At 34.5% G+C, this 19,589-nt stretch overlaps 1 protein-coding gene across 2 annotated transcripts in view; it reads left to right on the top strand.

Moving 5' to 3' along the window:
* The window catches only part of SWEETIE (HEAT repeat-containing protein), a 108,799-nt gene that overhangs the window by 11,338 nt on the left and 77,872 nt on the right, over positions 1-19,589 (top strand). For both annotated transcript variants that reach the window (XM_086442803.1, XM_086442804.1), the window contains exons 7-12: positions 2,193-2,257; positions 2,877-2,981; positions 6,985-7,074; positions 7,235-7,315; positions 8,330-8,398; positions 10,429-10,554. In XM_086442803.1, coding sequence (XP_086298929.1) covers positions 2,193-2,257; positions 2,877-2,981; positions 6,985-7,074; positions 7,235-7,315; positions 8,330-8,398; positions 10,429-10,554 — 536 coding nt within the window. The remainder of the gene's footprint in view (positions 1-2,192; positions 2,258-2,876; positions 2,982-6,984; positions 7,075-7,234; positions 7,316-8,329; positions 8,399-10,428; positions 10,555-19,589) is intronic.

Here is a 19,589-nt window from a genome sequence, read left to right as displayed (position 1 = left end):
TTTCAATTTTCCGTGATGCTCATTCTCCCACCCCCATTTTCCATGGATTTTGAAGTCCATGGACTTGCATTTTCCATGCAATCAAATAGACCCTAAGCAAAATTTGTGATTTCTGACCTTGTAATTCCAAATGAAATCTCCAATCAACTTATCCAGTCCCAATTCCTCATTTAGCTAAAGACTATAGCATAAGGAAATAAATTGGAATGCTAGCTAATGTAATCTTTATCATAGTTATTTTTTACTCTTTTGGAAAGGTATCTTGCCTTTCCAAGGACCCAATGGCTTACCCACCCTTTCAACCACAATCCCAGATACTTGAGCTCCTATAAGGTGCCCTAAGGGGAAGACCAAAGAATGTTGTAGGAAAAGAATTCATTGGGAAACCTAAGCATCCTACAATGAGTTGCAAATTGGGGACACGACCAACACCACCCCAAATGTGTTGCTTTTTTGAGCATTAATGGACAACCTTGGCATGATCTCAAAGCACCATAAAGGAGATAGTGGATCACCTTGCCCCTATCATCTGGAACTTCCCCAAATGGGGACCAATTGACTAGGATAGAAAAGGACTCTGACGAGACATACCACAATCCATCTTATCCACCTTCCCTTTAATCCCATTCTAAATTTTAACTATCAAATACCTCAAAAACACCTAACTCTCATAATTCTAGGATTTTTTTAGATCAATTTTACAAACAATCTGAGGGACACCAGATCTCAATCTAGAACCTATGCACTCTTTTGCGATTTGTCTACCCTTAATGAAGGCACCTTTTTGAGAGCTATCGCTGTCGGGAATAAGATGACCACTTTAAGTTTGGATGCAGGCATTTTTTATAGAAGTTTATATACATGGTCGACAATGCTAATAGATTCGGGATATGCTATCGTTAAGTTCCACATTTTCCATTATCAATTTGTTTGTAAAAGCCAACATTTTTTTTTTGTCTTTTAGGTTTCATCACCTTAATTTTTGACATTCCTTATTTTCAACCGCTTCTACCATCCTTAGTGTAAACATATAAAATTATGATCTTATGTTGTGTAGTTAAAATGTCATTGGGATAACCTTACTATCTTCGTATATTGATTGCTTCTTTTTCTTAAATTAGAAAAGAAGTCTATGTGGCTTTTATTGGGTCCATTTTTTTAATAGAAAGTAAATCTCCCCTCCCCCTCTCCTTTTTGAGATATGTCTTTGCTATTGAAGGGTCATATGCCATTGCGAATTCCATACATGTACTCCATAAACTCTCTCATAGTCTTAATTTTCCATATATGACCATTTAAATCTCCTCCTATTAATATCCTCTCTGGGAATTATTTGGATGTGTTCTTCCATCTCTTCCCATAATAGGTTTTTGTTGTTGTTGTTGACATTTTCTCCTAATCCAACATGGGTATATATGCGAGAATTCTGTTAATTATTATTAAAAAAAAATAAAAAAAAATAAAAAAAAATAAAAAAAAATAAAAAAAAATAAAAAAAAATAAAAAAAAATCTGTTAATTGTCTCTTTTGCTACTTTAACACTATAGGTAACAGTAAATCACCTTTTACTAACACCTACTACAGAATTATCTCTTTTGCTACATTAATCTTATAGGTAATAGTCCGTTAGGTATTTTACTAATACCTACCACTTTATCCTCTATAGCTACTTTGCATCTATTTCTAACTTTTTGTATGCACCCAAGCTTGTAGTTGTCAATTTCCTTGGCTTATGTTCCATCACATTTTATCTCTTGCAAGGTTTAACATTTTGCCTCGATTGAATGTTTAAGTCTGAAGAAAAACTGAAATAGTCTCAACCGAAAAATTCTGAGACAATCCAAACCATTCAATGTTCCACCCTGCTGTTGGCTGAAGTCAGAATGTTCTGTGGAAGCATTCTTAAACAGCACAGGACTTTGAACCATGGTTTCTTGCAAGCAAGAAATATTAATTTCCTTCTTTGTATTATGTTCACTAACTCTTAAGCTATTAGTTTTTTTTTTTCTATATAAACTCTTAGGCTATTATCTGTCGAAGTTCCCAAGTTCTAAGTGACGAGATGATTCCTACACCCTTGGACTAATTTCATTACCTGCATTCAAGAGTCTCTTGCTTACTTCTGGCCAACTCTTGCCTTATAATTTACCCTTGCATCTCTGTACATATTCTCATTAATGCCTTAATTGCAGCAAATGGAGTACGCTTAAAGGATGTTCGAATTGGACTGACATTATCCTGGGTATTCTTTTTACAGGTACATCTTGATGATTTTGTTTAAGTTTATTCTGGTGAACAAGCTTTTGGTTATCAATATCTATGCATATGTAGTTTTTTTCTTTTGCTGCCAATAAATTGTTTCAGCTGAATGATCATGGTTGAATTCGTAGCTAATTGTGAATTACTAATTAGATATTATTGCATAGATGCCTTGATTGAAGATGTGTAGCAAGAAAAGATCTGAGGAAAGACACGTTTGATTGAAAATATGGCTCAAGATTTTGTTAAATGAACAAATAATTCAAGTTGAGAATCCACTAGCTTAATTGATGATTGACGGTGGTAAGGTCTTGATTTGAAACTTCTTTCTTAGTTCGAGCTGATACCCTTTGAGTACGGTGATGGCATCCTTTTCAATTCTGAGATTTCTGTGATTGGAAATGCATCAGATTTGGTATTGAACTTATGAATTGAAGTTTACTTGCATTATCAGTGGCACTTCTAATGGAATAGCTTCATTATTGTTTTTTTTCGTTGGTGGTGTGTAATTGTAGTCTCTCACTTCAACTAATGTTGGGAAGTGCCATTTGCACATGTTTCAATGCACTTTGAGGTGGCTATGGTGTATTCATTCATGCTTGACATCTACCTTGCAGGCCATTCGTTTCAAGTATCTCCATCCAGATAGTGAGCTTATGAACTTTGCATTGCAAGCTATGGACATGCTTCGTGGGGAATCTTCTGTTGATGCACATGCACTTGTATCATCTCTCTCAACTCTATTCCTTTAATCTTTTTTGTTGCCCTGATTTTTGGCTTGATGAAAGAATTTGCTCTTATAATTTATTTCTGCCTATTTTGAATAAGGGAAAAGTGAATGATAAAAAAGAAACTAATAATAGAAGTTGAGTAACATCATATATTGCTTATTATGTCTGGCAATATTTTGAATGGTGTGGAAGCTTATGTCTTAAGGCTCACCTCAGGGCGAGTTTCTCAAAAAATGACTCGAGGCTTTATTAAAAAGGCCCCTTCTCTTCAAAGGCTTACACCTTATTAAAAAAGAAACATATGCCGTACGAGGATGTATTATGTTTTTTCTCTGTTTTGTTGTATCACTACATAGTGGACCTTAATTCTTATACATCTCTCTTCTTTAATCTTACACGCCCTTCTTATTTAACTGTTTCTTCGTTCATTTCTCTATATCTTTTTCTCTCTATGCCGAATTTTCTTCTATGCTTCTTCTGTTGCAAGTGGTGTTTAGTTGGAGTAGTTGGTACGAGTGTTATTTATATTTGAGGGATTTAAACTTGGAAAGGTAGAGATATGAATTTTAGAAAGTTTATTTTTCTTTTCTTTTTTTTCCCTTCTCTCTTATTTTGATTGTGGTCATTGAAGCATTTGGGTACTATAAACTAAAAGCTGCATCTGGAGAAAATCTAGATAGTCTTTGAGCCAGGAAAAGAGGTTCAAATATCTCCCACCAATTTGTGGATGATACGTTTGTCTTCTTTTATGCATTCCAAGATGAAATGAGATATTTGAGGGGAATTGTGTTTGTTTGAAGTGGATTCTGTTTTGTATGTTAATCAGTAAAAGGAAAGTTTTGGGGATAGGGGGAATTTTGATATCAAGGATTTTGCATAGGATTTGGGATGCCAAGCGGGTCAACTTCCAAGCACTTAGATCTAAAGTAGTTATGGAAATAGCCGTGCAAAGGATAGATTGAAAAGTAGTGTTCTGAAAGGCTAGATATCTTTCAAAATGTAGCAGGATAGCGATCATTAAAACTTGTTGAAAATTTACTGTATGATAATGGTCTCCATTCCAATGGTGGTGGTGAAGAGAAGAAATGATCTTGTAACAATTTTCTGTGGGAGAAAATAGATGAATATTGAGAAGTCCTTTTTGTTATATGGGGAAATATCTGTGCCTTTAAACTAGTTGTGGTTTGGAATCATGGAAGCTAAGGGTAATGAATAAGGTGCTATTGGGAATGATGCTTCTGAGATTTGGTTTGGAGCATAATCCCTGAAAGATAGTTGTAATAGAAAAGTTTTGTTGCGGAGATTTGGGATGGCGGGAGAGTAGTGTGGGTTAGGAGCTCTTATGGCTATGGAGTGCGGAGGGGAGATTTAGAACAGCTGGTAGGATTAAGGTAATTATTAGATTCCTGATGGGAAAGCAAAAAAAACAAGAGTTAGGTCTTGGGAGGATGTTTGGTGGGGAGAGTCCTCTTATGAGATAGTGTTCAGTCATCCATTCAATTTCTGACAAAAAAATTAGTCGGTTCAACGCTTCTTGAGTATTGAAATACTGTGGGAACATTAGGGAACTTGGGCCACAAAAGGACCTTAAACAACTTGGAAATGGAATTAATGGCTAGTAAGCTTGAGAGCGATCGATTTAGCCCATATTACTTACAGATGAAGACAAGCGGCCTTTCCTTCCAATTAGTTCCTTTTACGTTATGTTCTACCACTCAAGAGCACCAATTACCAACTCTTATTTATAGTGATTTATTATCTGTTCAAAGTAGGCTTCTTTTGTGGTCAGCTTCTTAGAATAAACCCTCACCATTGATAATACTCACGATGAGTTTTTTTTTCTTCAGGTGCACAAAAAATGGGGAAAGCTAGATTTCTTAATACCTTCCCTTGATAATGGATTGGCGATTATGACGATGGATCAGATCAATCTGACCAATCTGGATATGCAAAGATATATATATTGTTTAGTTCATTCTTAAGATTCATTCACCAAAGAACGCAAACTTTTTACGTAGAAACCCTTCCGGGAAAAAGCAAAGGGATATCGTCCAAATAACAATCACAGTAGACAGAAAAAAAAATACAAACCCTATACCCAACATAGAGTGCCCAATTGCCTCGATTCCACGGCCAGTTTCTGCAAATGGTAGGTGCCTTTGATCTTTAGCTTCGATTCCACGAGCTGTCTTCTTTTTGTGATCATCAATGACCATCCAGCGGACCTGCTTCGTTTCGATCGATATCTGTGACTTTCTCATCTGCTCTTGACAAAGAATGTTCATTCTGTTCCATTTTCTCAACGGATTCTCTCCTGACGGAACGCACACCAAAGCGTGGAACTCACCACCAACACTTGATTGCATGAGAGGTTTATATGGAAGAACAATGTTTTGTGGTTGCAAGCGGAGATCTTTGAACAATCATGAGATAGACTTAAAACAAATTGTGCACAAATCTCGAGATTTGGTCTAAGATGCAAAAAGAATGATCTTTTAGCAAGGTGTTCTTAGAGACTTTTTTTAAATTTTTTTTTTTTTTTTGCGGTATTGGGATGAAGAGAAATTATTTCAAAACCCTAAAGTTGATCTTCGGAGTTGGAACACATAAGTTCATTTCATATATGTTTCCATTTGAAGTAGTTGAATATATTGCAATAATGTGCTGGTCAATCACCATTTTACATAGCTATTGATTGTTCGTAGACTTTGACCTATCGATTGCCATATACACTCAATGCTTCACAAAGTTTTTTGTGAAGAATTTTGATCAATCAAACTGTGATGGCATGAACGTTCACACAACTTTTTCTCAATCTAATCGATCAACACAATAATTCAATTGATCACCTATAAGCCTAGTTCGATGGATCAATGTCTTTTGGCTGATCTATCAGATCTCACAATTTTTCATTTTGAAGAAAAATAAATTTGCAACCTTAGTGACTTAAATCAGTGATATTAAACTAATCTCCTAAGTTCATTAAAAGGTCCTAAGGCACTTCCCTCTAGATGTGTGTTGGTAGCTAGCAAGGCAATCACAAACCAACCACAATCTCGATAACGATGATGGACCCGACTAAACTATCATCTTATTACATGGACTGTATTTTGGGTGACACAACTTGTCAATTTACTATTTTCTTATGGAAAACATCAAATCTTATGCTGAACTATGGATGGCAATTTCACCCCGCCCCTATAGGTCCGGGTTTTCACACCTTGAAATGGTTTCGGCATGGTTTTGGTATTAAAAATAAAAAACCGAGTCGGATTCGGGGGCGGGGTCGGTTTTTATATACCCTGCCCTGCTTTGATTTTTAACTATATGTGTGGACGAGATCTATAGACGCAAAATTACACAATTTATTATTTTAATACCGTCCATCTAGGAGAGCATCTAACGTCTCACATTAAAAGCCACTTCTTTTAATTGTTGTTGGATAAAGTTGCCAGCTGGGCTTAGTTTGTAAAGTCTATGGGTGATGATACCATAAACCAACATTCAATTTCTGCCATCAATGAGTTACTGATCTCAATTAAAACAAGCTTAGCCATTAAACAAAAACGTTGTTGAACCCTTCCATTTTGGTTTTATTTGTGTTTGTGGTACAATGTGGCAATTTTTTACATAGGGAGGTTTTTTGGAAATACTTCTGTTTGAGATTTCCCTTGGTTTTCTCTGTTTTGTATCTTTTGATATTTGTTTATATTTTAAGTTAATTATTTATGTATTTTGAAAAAAAACATGCTCATTAACTTTCACCTTATGCCTCAAGTCAATGAAATGTGTCACGACACTCCTGAACATGTAAAATCACTGAATGCAATACGAGTTTCATTTCACTCATCATTTTGAAAGCCTTGGTACTGTATGTCTAGTGAGTTCTTATTTTGAAGCTTAGTATATCTAAAACTCGAACTATACTCTATTTATGTTACTTGGAATAGTATAGTAAAAAAGTCTCATTAGTTTTTTCCTTGTTTCTTTGAAGGCATGTGTTTTGTATATTCTTCGGGTTGGTGTAACTGATCAGATGACAGAAATCACTCAAAGGAGCTTTTTGGTTCTTCTGGGAAGACAGGTTTACTGAATTGTTTTCCATTTATATTATTATATTTTCCCTTGTGAATACAGTTCATCTTTTGAAAGACTTATAAATATTAATGTACCTAATGCTGCTCGTTGTTGTATCTAAAAGTTTTCTTTAAGAAACTAAATGAAGAGTTTCTGGTACTTTGCAGTTGGAATCTGCCGATCTTAGTCCTTCAATGGAAGTTGCTATATTACGTACACTTTCGTATATTCTGACAACTTTAGGAGAGGTGAGGCCTGATTACAGTAGGATTTACAAAGCCTTTGATTTCTTGTAGGAGTGTATCTTTATTTTTCTGCCTGATTCCTTTCCAACCACGTTGTGATTATAACTAGTGCATATCAACTATTGACCAAAACATTTGACTGGTTCTATAAGAGGGACCTCATTAAATGTAGAACTAACAGAGAACTTGGTCTTTTTTGTTTATCAAAAAAAAAAAAAAAAAAAAACCGAAGAGCACTTGGTCTTTTTGGAACAAAAGTGGTAATTAGGTAAGTCGTAAACAAATTCGACTGCATTTGCGAGATTGAAGCTTGGAAGATAAAGCACAACACATTTGAAGAGATGCATTTCGCTTGCAAATTTATAACTTGGAGTCCTGAATTATAATAACATGTTTCATAAAAAAAAGGAATTTTTTTATATTTTATTTAAGGCAATCTGATGCAATCAGATATGGAATTTAGACTAATTTGTGTAAAAACTTCAAAAGAAATTAAGTTGGAAGAGAAAACTATGTCTCTTAAATCTATTTCATTCAACTAAAAACTGATTTACAGCTACATTTGATGGCCTATTTATTGGTAAGACAGAAACATGACAGCCGAAGCGAAATGACTACAGTACCCTTACCTGAACACTTAAAAGTAACAAAAACAAACTAAAGAGAACTAAACTAACTAACTTCAACAACTAACAAACTCCAACAAACAACTAACTATTTTGAGGTTGTTACTAACCAGAATAACAAACAACTAATTAACTAAATAACTAACTCCAACATCTAACTAACTTGGACTGCATCACAACCTATGCCACGCTGATGTACTCATTTCTTTGGACAGTTGGTTTATATGATAAGCTTACTTACTCCTTTGTTTGGTTAAATATGCATACATTCCTTATACCGAGTGACTTGTTGGGGATGATTTCTATGGTTTAACTTTTCTTGAATTTTTGATCAATTAAATCTTCTTCCTAAAATGTTTGTACTATAAACAATTCATGACAACTTTTGCAGGTTCCAGTTGAATTCAAGGAAGTTCTTGATAACACAATTGTTGCTGCTTTGTCTCATCCTACAGTACTTGTAAGTGTTCGATTGATCTAATGAATATTATTTTCCTCACTTGATAAATAACAAAATTGTATTGAGTATGGTCTTATAAACAAAATTGGGGAAGAATTATCCCTATGTGCAAGGATTTCCTATTTACATCTTCTTTTAATAAGAGGTCACCAACTTCATTAGTACTTCTTATTATTGTATGACAAATAATAATGGTCCACTCTTGCAAAAGTTCCCTGGTATAATCAATTGCATTTGAAATTTTGATTGATTTTTCCCATTTGTACTTCTTGTTATCTTGTGTAATAAGATTGCTGTTATTTAATGTGAAACTGTTTCAATGTGCTTTATTTATTCTCTTTTTGGAAATGTCACCTTCCACCACTAAAGGAAAAGGAGCCTCCTCATAAATAATCTCAAGACCATGTTGCAGAGATTGGGCTTCTATATCATTGTGAGCTACAATCCTGACTAAACCTACACCTTAATAAAGATTTTGTTTGTGAGAGGGAGTAGATTTTGTTATATTATGGGATCTTATTATAAATGGGACAACCTTTGTTTTTCCCCTTTTCCCTGGCTGCTCTCATTGATATTCTAGATTTGTCATTTTTCCCCTCTTTTTGAATAGAAAAAAATGGAAGAATGGTACATGAGTAAGGTATAAGATTTCAATCAATGCCTAAGTCAATATTTTATAAAGGGAATTCTGGGAAAAATTTCGTACAGGGTATAATTCAAGAAAACCCTTCATAAAGGAGCTAAAAAATCCTTAAGGCAAATCACATTCAATAATTAAAAAGTCTTAACATTTCCTTAGAACTTCTATTATTACAACAATGAAAATCCTAAACATAACTTAAGAATAAAATTACATTCAATAATTAAAAAGTCTATAACATTTTCCTTATAACATCTATTATTACAATAATGAAAATCCTGAACTTAACTTAAGAATAACAAATCCCACACATCCGTCTAACTTAAAATAAACATCTTCCTTATAATGACTAAAATGTCTCTAATATTTATCATACCAAGAAGTTTAACACATGTTTGATTACCAAAACATGGTGTGGAGCTTAGATGGTGGAGTAGCTTGTCAAACAATAGGCCCTGTGGGTGTGGTGTCTGGAAAGAAATTCAAAATTTGACCCTTGTCTTTGTGAAGTATATCCAGTTTAAGGTAAGAAGAGGAGATAAGGCGAATTTTTTGAAGACTGCTGGTGTGGATCATGAGAGGTTCCCTGGTCTTTATAGTTTGTCTTAAATCTTCCTTTCTTATTTGAATTGGCCAATATGTGTCTTGGGACTTTGGTTTCAGCCATTCGGGAGAAATTTGATTGATTGAGGGATTTCTCTGGTTGCTTACCTAACCAGCCTTTTGTCCTCTTTTGCCTTCTCTACTCATTTGGAAGATTCCTGAAGCTAAGTTGCAATTGGGAAGGTGTGTTTAGTGTGAAATCCTTTTATTCTCTTCTTGATGCACCTGGTGAAAGCCCTGACCTCTCTGTTTGTGATCGGGGTTTGGTCACCCTTGCTTCCTTCAAAGTTGTCTTTTTTCTTGTGGACCGTCACTTTGGATAAATTGCTTACTTTAGCGAGGGGTATTGTTCTTGTGGACTTTGTTTTGTAAATCAAGCGGGGAATGAGTTAACTATCTCCATATTCATTGCGAGGTAGCTCATCTTGTGTGGTTATATTTCCTTTCTTTGTTCAATGTTGCTTGGTGCGCCCCTCGGTCTGTCAAAGTGGTCTTGGATTGCTGGAAATCCACAACTTTCGTGGGAAGGGAGAGAATTTCATTGGAACTTTGTTACCCCAGCCATTTGATGGGGCTTATGCAAAGAAAAGATGGGCGTATGGAAAATGGCTGTTTTCCTTCTTTCGATTTAGATACAATGGCATTAAAATCTAAATGGTAACAATATTGTGTAATTTACTTTTTCTTTAAAATTACTTTTGACCTATCTTTGATGATAGTTTTCTTGATTCTTTTAGTGATATGGTTTATCCCAGCTTCACAACATTAACTACATATTTGGTGCTAGGTTCGCATTGAAGCTGCTTTGACATTGCGTGCACTGGCAGAGGTTGATCCTACTTGTGTTGGTGGTTTGATTTCTTATGCAGTGACGACATTATATGCTTTACGAGAGAGTGTTTCATTTGAAAAGGTATGCATGTAACAATGGAAATAGTGCCTTAGAAATTGGATTTTAGCTATAATATTGCATATTGCATAGTGTTCAAGCCAATTTTTTGCTTTCTGTTGGTGTTTTTGTCACAACAAATTTAGTTAACTTTTTTGTATGATTTATTGTATTTAATATTTCATGTTCTGATTGGTCATATCATTAAGATTTTTGTCTTCTTTGTTTTTAAAGTATTTATCCTTTAATGGGTGTTCGCTTATGCAAGTTGTGAGTTCTAATCCTATTATAGCATCACCCCTTTCCATCGTGGAAAGAGCATGATTAGTGATAAAATGAGGTCGTTTGAGATGGTTCGGGCTTGTGTAAAGAAGACCGATAATAATATCATTGAGAAGGAGCACTTTGGTGGAGGTCAAGGGATTTAAATGGGGAACACAAAAGTAGAAAATGACATAGATGAAGATAATAAGAAAGGATATGAAGATAGATGTCTTAATGAATGACAAGAGTAGAATGACGAAAAAGGATTTGAGTTGCTGACCCCAATATTTGAAAGTGTAAGACTATGATGATGATTATTCCTTCCAGAGAGGCCAGGAAGATTGTGCCAACTGCCAATATACTCTCAACTTATGGATGCACTTAATAGAAGTTGAAACTTTACCAGTTGGTAGGTTTGTAAGATCACTTAATGAGACCATATCTTGGGACCTAGGATTTAGAAGAGCATTCAATGATTGGGAGATGGATGCAGATCAATGGTATCCTTCTTCATATGGCTAGCATCATTAGGTAGAATTCTTATACTGGATGTAATCATCAAGATGGGTATGTATATCCCAAATTTGTGTTGCTTTTTCAAAGAAAATGGGAAATTGGCAAATCATATTCTGATTCACTGCAAGTTAGCATGGGAGATTTGGTCACATTTCTTGGATTTTTTCCTTTTTTTTTGGTATTGCAAGCTGTATTCCTTTGTCTATAGGGCATTTCTCCAAGGTTGGGTATCCCAAGGTAATGCTTTCTTGGCTTTGAAGAGGAAAATGGGGAGCCTAATTTCATGTTATTCATTTGGGGTTATGGAAAGATAGAAACCTCAACATTTTTCAGGATAAAGAGCAATTCATCTAGGAAATTGTTATTTCAATATTGAGTCTGTTGTTTTTTTGGTGCAAAATGTTCAAGGAATTCAAAGTAGTCTTCTTTTTGAAGACTTTGTGGGTGATGGATCTAGGTTTGTTCATTAGAAAAAATTAGTTTGGTGGTGGTGTATAGTGTTGTAATTGGTTGATCACCTCGACCTCTATTATTGAAATCTTTATCTTTATCAAAAAATAGATAACATGGCGCAATTTGTTTATTTAAATTGTTTGCAATAACACTTAACTGAGGCATGTCTGATGCAATCAGATCTGGAAATTTAGACTAATTTGTGTGAAAACTTCAAGTGAAGTTGGAAGAGAAAATATCTCTCGAATCTATTTTATTCTACTAAAATTTATTTACAACTACATTCGATAGCCTATTTATAAGCAAAACAGAAACATAACAGCTCTAGTGAAATGACTACACTACCCTTACATGAATACTTAAAGCAAAAAGAGAAACTAACTCCAACAAACAACTAACTAACTCTAAGAAACAACTAATTCCATCTAACTAAATAACTCCAACCAACAACTAACTATAAAAAAATAACAAACAAATGGAAACTAACACACAACACTTGAGTGTAGAAGACAACAAATGTATGCATTGCATCAGGATCCCCTCTAAAGAAATACTTATCCTCAAGTGGAGTAGCATTAGTATAGCCCACGTCAGCAACATAATAAGCTTAGTACACGGTGCTTCACATTGAAGAAATTAGAAATATTGAAATGTGGAGGAAGCTGTACTTAATAAGTATTGTCATTAATCTAGCTCAAAACCTTTCAAGGACCCATTTTTCTATCATTCAGTTTCATGTAAGATCCTTGAGGTTGTTTTTCTTTGATCAAAATGACCCATACACGATCTCTTTCTTTGAAAACAAGTCTTCATCTGTGTACATCAACAATTGCCTTGTATTTGGCATTAGACTTTTCAATTTGGCCCTCACTTGTGTGTGAAAAGTCTTCATATATGCTTCCATGCCCCCGTCCTTGTTGTTTATCTTATTCGAAATTAGTAAAAGAGCCAAATTCACACATTCTGCAGGAACTATCTTTCTTGGGAGTCAAATGGGTCAGGACTGCACAAGGCTAAGACTAAGCTGAATATAAACTCTGCCCAAAAGTGCCTCAACCTGTTTTTGTAGCTCTTCTTCTCTTTAGGCATCATTCTATAAGTTTCCTTATTATGAAGTGCTAAACCGGGTACTAGATTAATACACTATTGAATATCTCGCATAAGAGGCAACTCGGGAGGCAATTCTTCAGGGAAAACTTCAACATATTGCTCCATAAGTTTCTCAACATCCTTTGGCACCTTAGAAACAATTTTTTTTTTTATCCTTCATTTGTGGCAAAGTCCAATCTCCTTCACTTTGATGATTAAGAACAAAGAGAGTTTTCCTCATCATGAGTGCTACCGCTTCTTCTTCTTCTTCAAAATCTCCAACAATCTCTTCATGTAGGAGTTGGTCATAGATGGGCAGTTCTTCTACTGGTTTTGTTTCCACAATTTCGTCACTTTGATGCTTAGGAGTAAGGAGAGTTTCCTCATCATGAATGTTGTCCTTCTTCTTCAATAAGATCTCCACCGATGTCCTCATTGGAAGGTTGACCAGAGAAGGGTAGCTCTTCTTTTGGTTCCAATTCCACCATTTTCTCCAATAAAAGTGCCTTATTGTGAGGAGCATTTGCCTTCCTACAGTCCGAAGACTTGTGTCTATGCTCACCGCATATATAGCACTTGAAGTTGCCACCTTGGAACTGATTTCCAATCCCAAATCGATTTGTATGGGACTGATCAAGTGCATTAGAAATAGACTTTGCTTGCAGTCCAACCCATACCAACCTTGGTATCAATTCAAAATGGTTGTCTGGCCCCTAGAGTTACCTTGGGACTGCTGTCCATACCTTGGTATATATTCGTACTTTGTTGTTTTTCTTTTTTTCCACCAACAAAGTCGGATTATTGGCCTCCGAAACAGTCCACAAATTTTGTAGACTACGGATATCTTGAATAGAAGGTTTCAAGCCCCTAAGGTACCTTGCAACAATTTGTTCTTCGGTTTTGTTCAAATCAACTCTTGTTACGAATTTATAGACCTCCTCAGTGTATTTAGCCACACTCCAATGTTGTCGAAGATTGTGCAAGGCTTTATACACGGTTTGCATGTAATTGAATGGAAGAAATTGCTCAACGAGCTTCTTCTTCATTTTGGACCAATCTTTAGTTTTTTTTCCTTTGCCTCTTCGAACTCGACTCATTTGCAATTGTTTCCACCATGCGAAGGCTCTTCCCTTGAGTTTGATGGCAACTAATTTTACCTTCTGCACCTTGGAAACCTCGTAATACTCGAAAATTCGTTCAAGATTATCAGTCCAATCAACAAATTCATCCAGATGAGGCTACCTTGAAATTGCGATAGATCTACCTTGATACTATTCTCCAATTGGAAATTACTCTTCTGATTCATTCCAAAAGGATTCTTGAAGTCAGAGAAGCTCTAGTTAGAAGTATCATCATCTTCGGACATAGAACGAGGAGTTTGAGACTTTCGAGGTTGCTCCATTGGAGTTGAAGATGCTGGAAATGAATGAAAGCCTCAACTTATCTTCAAAGGTGTTCCATCTCATCTTGCAGATTAGGATGTTGTGCTGCCACATTTCCTTCTGGATTAATAGCGGCAGTGGCGTGTCCCTGACCACGTTGATTTTGTCCTCGTTGATTCATTTTGAATATCTGATGGCACAACTTCAATAGTCGAACACCAAAATTTTCAGATCTGAAAATCTGCAACTTAAATAAATCTGAAATTTAAAACAGATTTGAAAAATCTGCAACTTCAACAGATCTGAAATTGAATACAGATAATAAAATCTGCACTTTTTAACAGATTTGAAATTGAAAACAGATCTAAAAATCTGCAATCTTCAACAGAGCTGGAGTTAGAAACAGATCTGAAATCCAAAACAGATCTGAAAATCTGCTACTTCAACGTATTCTAAATCCAAAACAGATTTGAAAATATGCAAAATATTCACCAGATCTGAAAAATCTGCAACTTCGATAGATATGAAATTGGACTGAACTTCTCTACTAAATTTTTTAATTTTTTTTTTGATTAGTAAAAATTTCTTTAGAAAGGGCACAAGAAGTCCCAAAAGTACAAAGCTGATAAAAAACAAGAGAAAAAAAAAGAGAGGCCATAGAAGAGACCACTAATCTCCCAGATCCCAATGAACAACAAAATCTTCAAAAAAGAGGCCCTTAAACTCATTAAAACCATTTCCCCAAAAAACTAGCAGCCACAACACGTTAAAATTGAGCTCTTCGAAAGATAACTCATTTTCTTTGAAAGTCTGATTAATCCTTTCCTTCCATGTACCACAACAAATGACAAATGGCACTAGGTTCCACAAGATTCGCTTTGAACGACGAAAAGAAAACCCCCAAAACAGCCACAAAACGAAGAGTTCTCGGATTGTACGTGGTAAACAACCTTCCATACCTAAAAGGCCAAGGCAATGAACCCACAGCTGATTCGCCATTTCACAATGCATCAATAGGTGGTCTATTGTCTTTGGATTTCTCATACACTAGTCGCAACAATTTGGCGTTTGAAAACCTCTTTTGATAAGTTGATCCATAGTGATTAACCAGTCCAAGGATGTTTGCCACGCAAAGATTGAAATTTTTGAAGGAACCTTTGTACCCCTAATCTTGGAGGCAGGGAAGAGGGAAGTCGAGTTCTGTAGAGTAGCCATATACTAATTAGATCTGAATTAGGTGTTTGTTGGAGGTAGTTTCTCTTTAGTTTTCTTTTGTTGCTTTAAGTGCTCATGTAAGAGTAGTGTAGTTACTTTTGAAGGAACCTTCGTCTTTCCTTTACTGTGATAGCAAATGATGCAATAAGATCTGGAAATTTATATTAATTTGTGTGAAAACTTCAAGAGAAGTTGAGAAGTTAAGTTGGAAGAGCAAAAATCTCTCTCAAATCTATTTTATTCAATTAAAACTTTGTTAGAACTACATTCTATGGCCTATTTATAGGCAAAACAGAAACATACTAACCCAAGTGGAAATGACTACACAACCCTTACATGAACACTTATAGCAGCAAAAGACAACTAACTCCAACAAACAACTTATTCTACTAACTAACTAACTAACTAACTCCAACAAATAACTAACTGTAACAAAAATAACGAACAAATGGAAACTAACTACTGCGGAAAGCAAATCAAGTCAATGGTCAAGGGTTCCGACGAAAAATTTGTAATTAATTTAGGTTTTCACTTATTTGGGTCTAGATTTATTGTTTTATTGTTTGAGATTATTTTAGATTAGTTATTTCTTTAGTTTTCTGTTTTATGGCTTTAATTTTAGGTTTTTTGGGCTTATTTTGATGTTTTATAGCCCATGGTCTTAGTATAATATTTATGGATAGTTTAATAACTTTAGTTTGTCTTTTGTTTAAGTTTATTAGAGTTGAAAAATTAGGAGAGAAAATTACAAAATTAGGTTATTTGTTTGGTATTTTAGTTTGATTAGGATTCTTGGATTTATTTTCTTTATATATAGATTGTATTAGGGTTTTTTTAACGAAGAAGAATGATGAATAAAAAGAAAGTTTGAGATTGATCATTCCAACAATGGGTGTGATGTGAGGCAATTTTGAAGTGAGTCCAAGATTATATTCTTTTTCTCTATCGATTTATCTATTTCTTTTTTAATTTTTTTTGATTATCTTTTACTTCCTTGTTCTTGATTTTCTTGAATTCTTGATTCTTAGAACTCCTTTCTTGAAAACCTTTCCCGCAACCTTTAACCTATTTTGTATCTTACAATAATTGCAAAATTTTCATTTTACTTTTTGGGTTTACCGTATCCTAGTCCAAATCCTTAACCTAATCTCCAACCAGATTTTCTTAATCCCCTTATTTTTTTCTTTTTTTGCCACCATCCTACATCATATTTGGTATCCGAGCTAAACCTGGAATAGAAAGAAATGGGGTTGAAAGTCAAAACCGGATTTGTTTTACCTCTCGGGAAGTCATTTAGGGTATTGTGTCGTGATGAGTATGAGGAAAACTTGGTTTCCATTAGTCTTTCTAAGAAGATCTTGTAGAATGTTAAAGATCAGATCTATTATGGATATCGTGATGAAGGTTTCGTCGTTCAATTCCGTCAGGGAAATTTTATCCATGGTACCGAGTGCAAGGTGGTTCCTTTAGAAGATTGTCATATAGTGTTAGGTTGAGATTAGATCTCACATGTTAAAACTACGTTTGATGCGGAGCAGAATCATCTATTTGTTACTTTAGGCAAACAATATCTACTCAAGGCATATCCATGAATATCAACTCCTGTGGTATCATCAGTCCAAGAATGGGTTAAAGAAAAGACATATCAAACATCAGCTTTAGAAGATGTTGTACCTACAACTCTAGATTTTTTCATTTTCTTATTTGAAATTATTTTAGATCAGTTATTTATTTAGTTTTATATTTTTTGGATTTAATTCTATGTTTTTTGGGGCTTGTTTTGATGTTTTATTGGCCCATAGTCTTAGTGTACTATTTAAGGGCAGTTTAGTAACTTTAGTTTGTCTTAGGGTTGGAAAATTAGGAAAGAGAAATTAAATTAGGTTATTTATTTGATATTTTAGTTTGATTAGGAATCTTGGATTTATTTTCTTTATATATAGATTGTATTAGGATTTTTTTTTTAACGAAGGACAATGATGAATAAAAAGAAAGCTTGAGCTTGAGCTTCCTAACAATGGGTGTGGTGTGAGACCAGTTTGGAGTAGTCCAAGATAACACTCTTTTTCTCTATCGATTTCTCTATTTCTTTTTTAATCTTTAGTTTTCTCTTGGTTTTCTTTTAGTTCCTTCTTGATTTTCTTGATTTTTTGATTCTTGAAACCCTTTTCTTTAATTCTTTAATTTTGATTCTTGAAAACCTTTTCTGCAACCTTTAACCCTTTTCTCTACCTTACAATAATTGCACAAAATTTCATTTTACTTTTTAGGTATATCCTATCCTATCCCAAATCCTTAACCCAATCCTCAACCAGATTTTCCTTATCCCTTAATTTTCTTCTTCTTCTTCTTCCCCCACTGTCTTGCATCACTGACACATAACACTAAATGTAGAAGACAACAAACTTATGCACTGCATCAATGTCATGATGTTTTCGCAGTTGATCCAAGACCAACTTTGAAGGGTCCTAGATGATGTCCTTGTGTAATTTGAATTAGACTGTGTGAATATAAAGTTATGACAATAAATTTCCTTTTTTTTTCTGAAGTTTTACTTTCTGTGGGAACTGTTGTTGTTCTACTTTTTTAACCAAGTAATTTTCTTTTTCATGTAGAGGCTCATCGCCAAATAATTCTAATACATATTTTGTCACGCCCCAAAACCTATCACTGATCCCCATGATTCCATGATAGATCCCGAACGTGAGATATTAAAATCCCATATATAAATTTGATAAATATAATTAACCTAACAACTGTTCAGTTCTGTCGTAATAATAGCGGAAGCAACTCAACATTATGTATATCAAGGTGTACACAAAATCATGGGTTAGAAGCTTTGGAATGAGCTGATTTTTTGTGAGGATGATCTCTATGATGAGGAGATCATCCTCACCAAAAATCAGCCTATTCCAAAACTTCTAACCCCATCAAAAATGATTTACAAAAATTGGACGGTCCACGATTCTTCAACTTGTAAACTAGGGTTAGAAGTTTCAAAATGAGCTGATTTTTGGTGAGGATGATCTCTTCACCGTAGAGATCATCCTCACAAAAAATCAGCCTATTCCAAAACTTCTAACCCCATCAAAAGTTATTTACAAAAAATGTTTGGCACAATGTTTGGCAAACTTTAGGGCTGCCGAACCGCTCCCTATATATATATATATATATCAACTGCCCAAGTATAATATCATCTACTCTCCATAACTGACATGTACATTAAAAATAGTAACGATAACTATAATACAAATATATACAATTGTATCCAAAAGATGACTCTAAACGTTTTGAATTCCAAACCTCTCATCATAAAAACAACTATTGCTTACACCTAACAGAACTCTAGATCCACATCACCACAAATATCTCCTTCTAGCATCCCCGAGACAAACTCTTCATGAATCTCTGATTCAGGGTCATCTAAAATTGATGGTTTGGGAGGGGTGAGTAACCGGAGTTACCCAATAGAAAAACTTATATTTTTATCATATAATCATGACATGAACATATAATCATCTAAAAGTTTGTAAAGCATTTAGGTTTTCAATATTCAATTACAACTAATCATGAAATATGCTTAAAAAAAGTAATTCATTTTATTCAAAGTGAATTAGCTAAGTAGGATAAACAATATAAAGGTAAATAATAAAATCAATTTATTGATATCCAAGTACAACATGATAGCATGACAGTATAAAAGATAAGGAAGGAGAAAGGCTTTATGATTGATCATATCACATCATACCATTCTATTAGTGTTACAACTGCTACTTTTACAAACAAACCATCATTAAAGATTGACAGGAATATCCCGGATCTCAATAATGATATTATTCTCCAATGCATCCCATACTACAAGGGAGAAAAAACCGCTTCTACATCCTAGCTTAACTTGTCACTTAGAACAACAAGTTAAGTTTCTAGGAATTCGCCAACTCTTTAATGATGTACAACCAAGTATATTCAATATTGTTGAATAATTCTTATTTAATAAGGTTTTTTAGTCAGTTGTCCTTTTTAGTCTTTTCCTTTGTTTGTCTTTGTAATTCTAAGTTAAAACCCAATTAGGGTGTGTTAATCGAAAACAACTTTCTATCTATTGTTTTTTAACTTGGTATCAGAGCTACGATTCTCTGC

The sequence above is a fragment of the Akebia trifoliata genome, chromosome 5 (genome assembly GCF_017979445.1).
Source record: "Akebia trifoliata isolate Shusen 1 chromosome 5, ASM1797944v1, whole genome shotgun sequence".
Classification (NCBI taxonomy): Eukaryota; Viridiplantae; Streptophyta; class Magnoliopsida; order Ranunculales; family Lardizabalaceae; genus Akebia; species Akebia trifoliata.
Note: the sequence above shows the minus strand (reverse complement) of the source record. Positions and strands in the feature narration are given on the sequence as shown.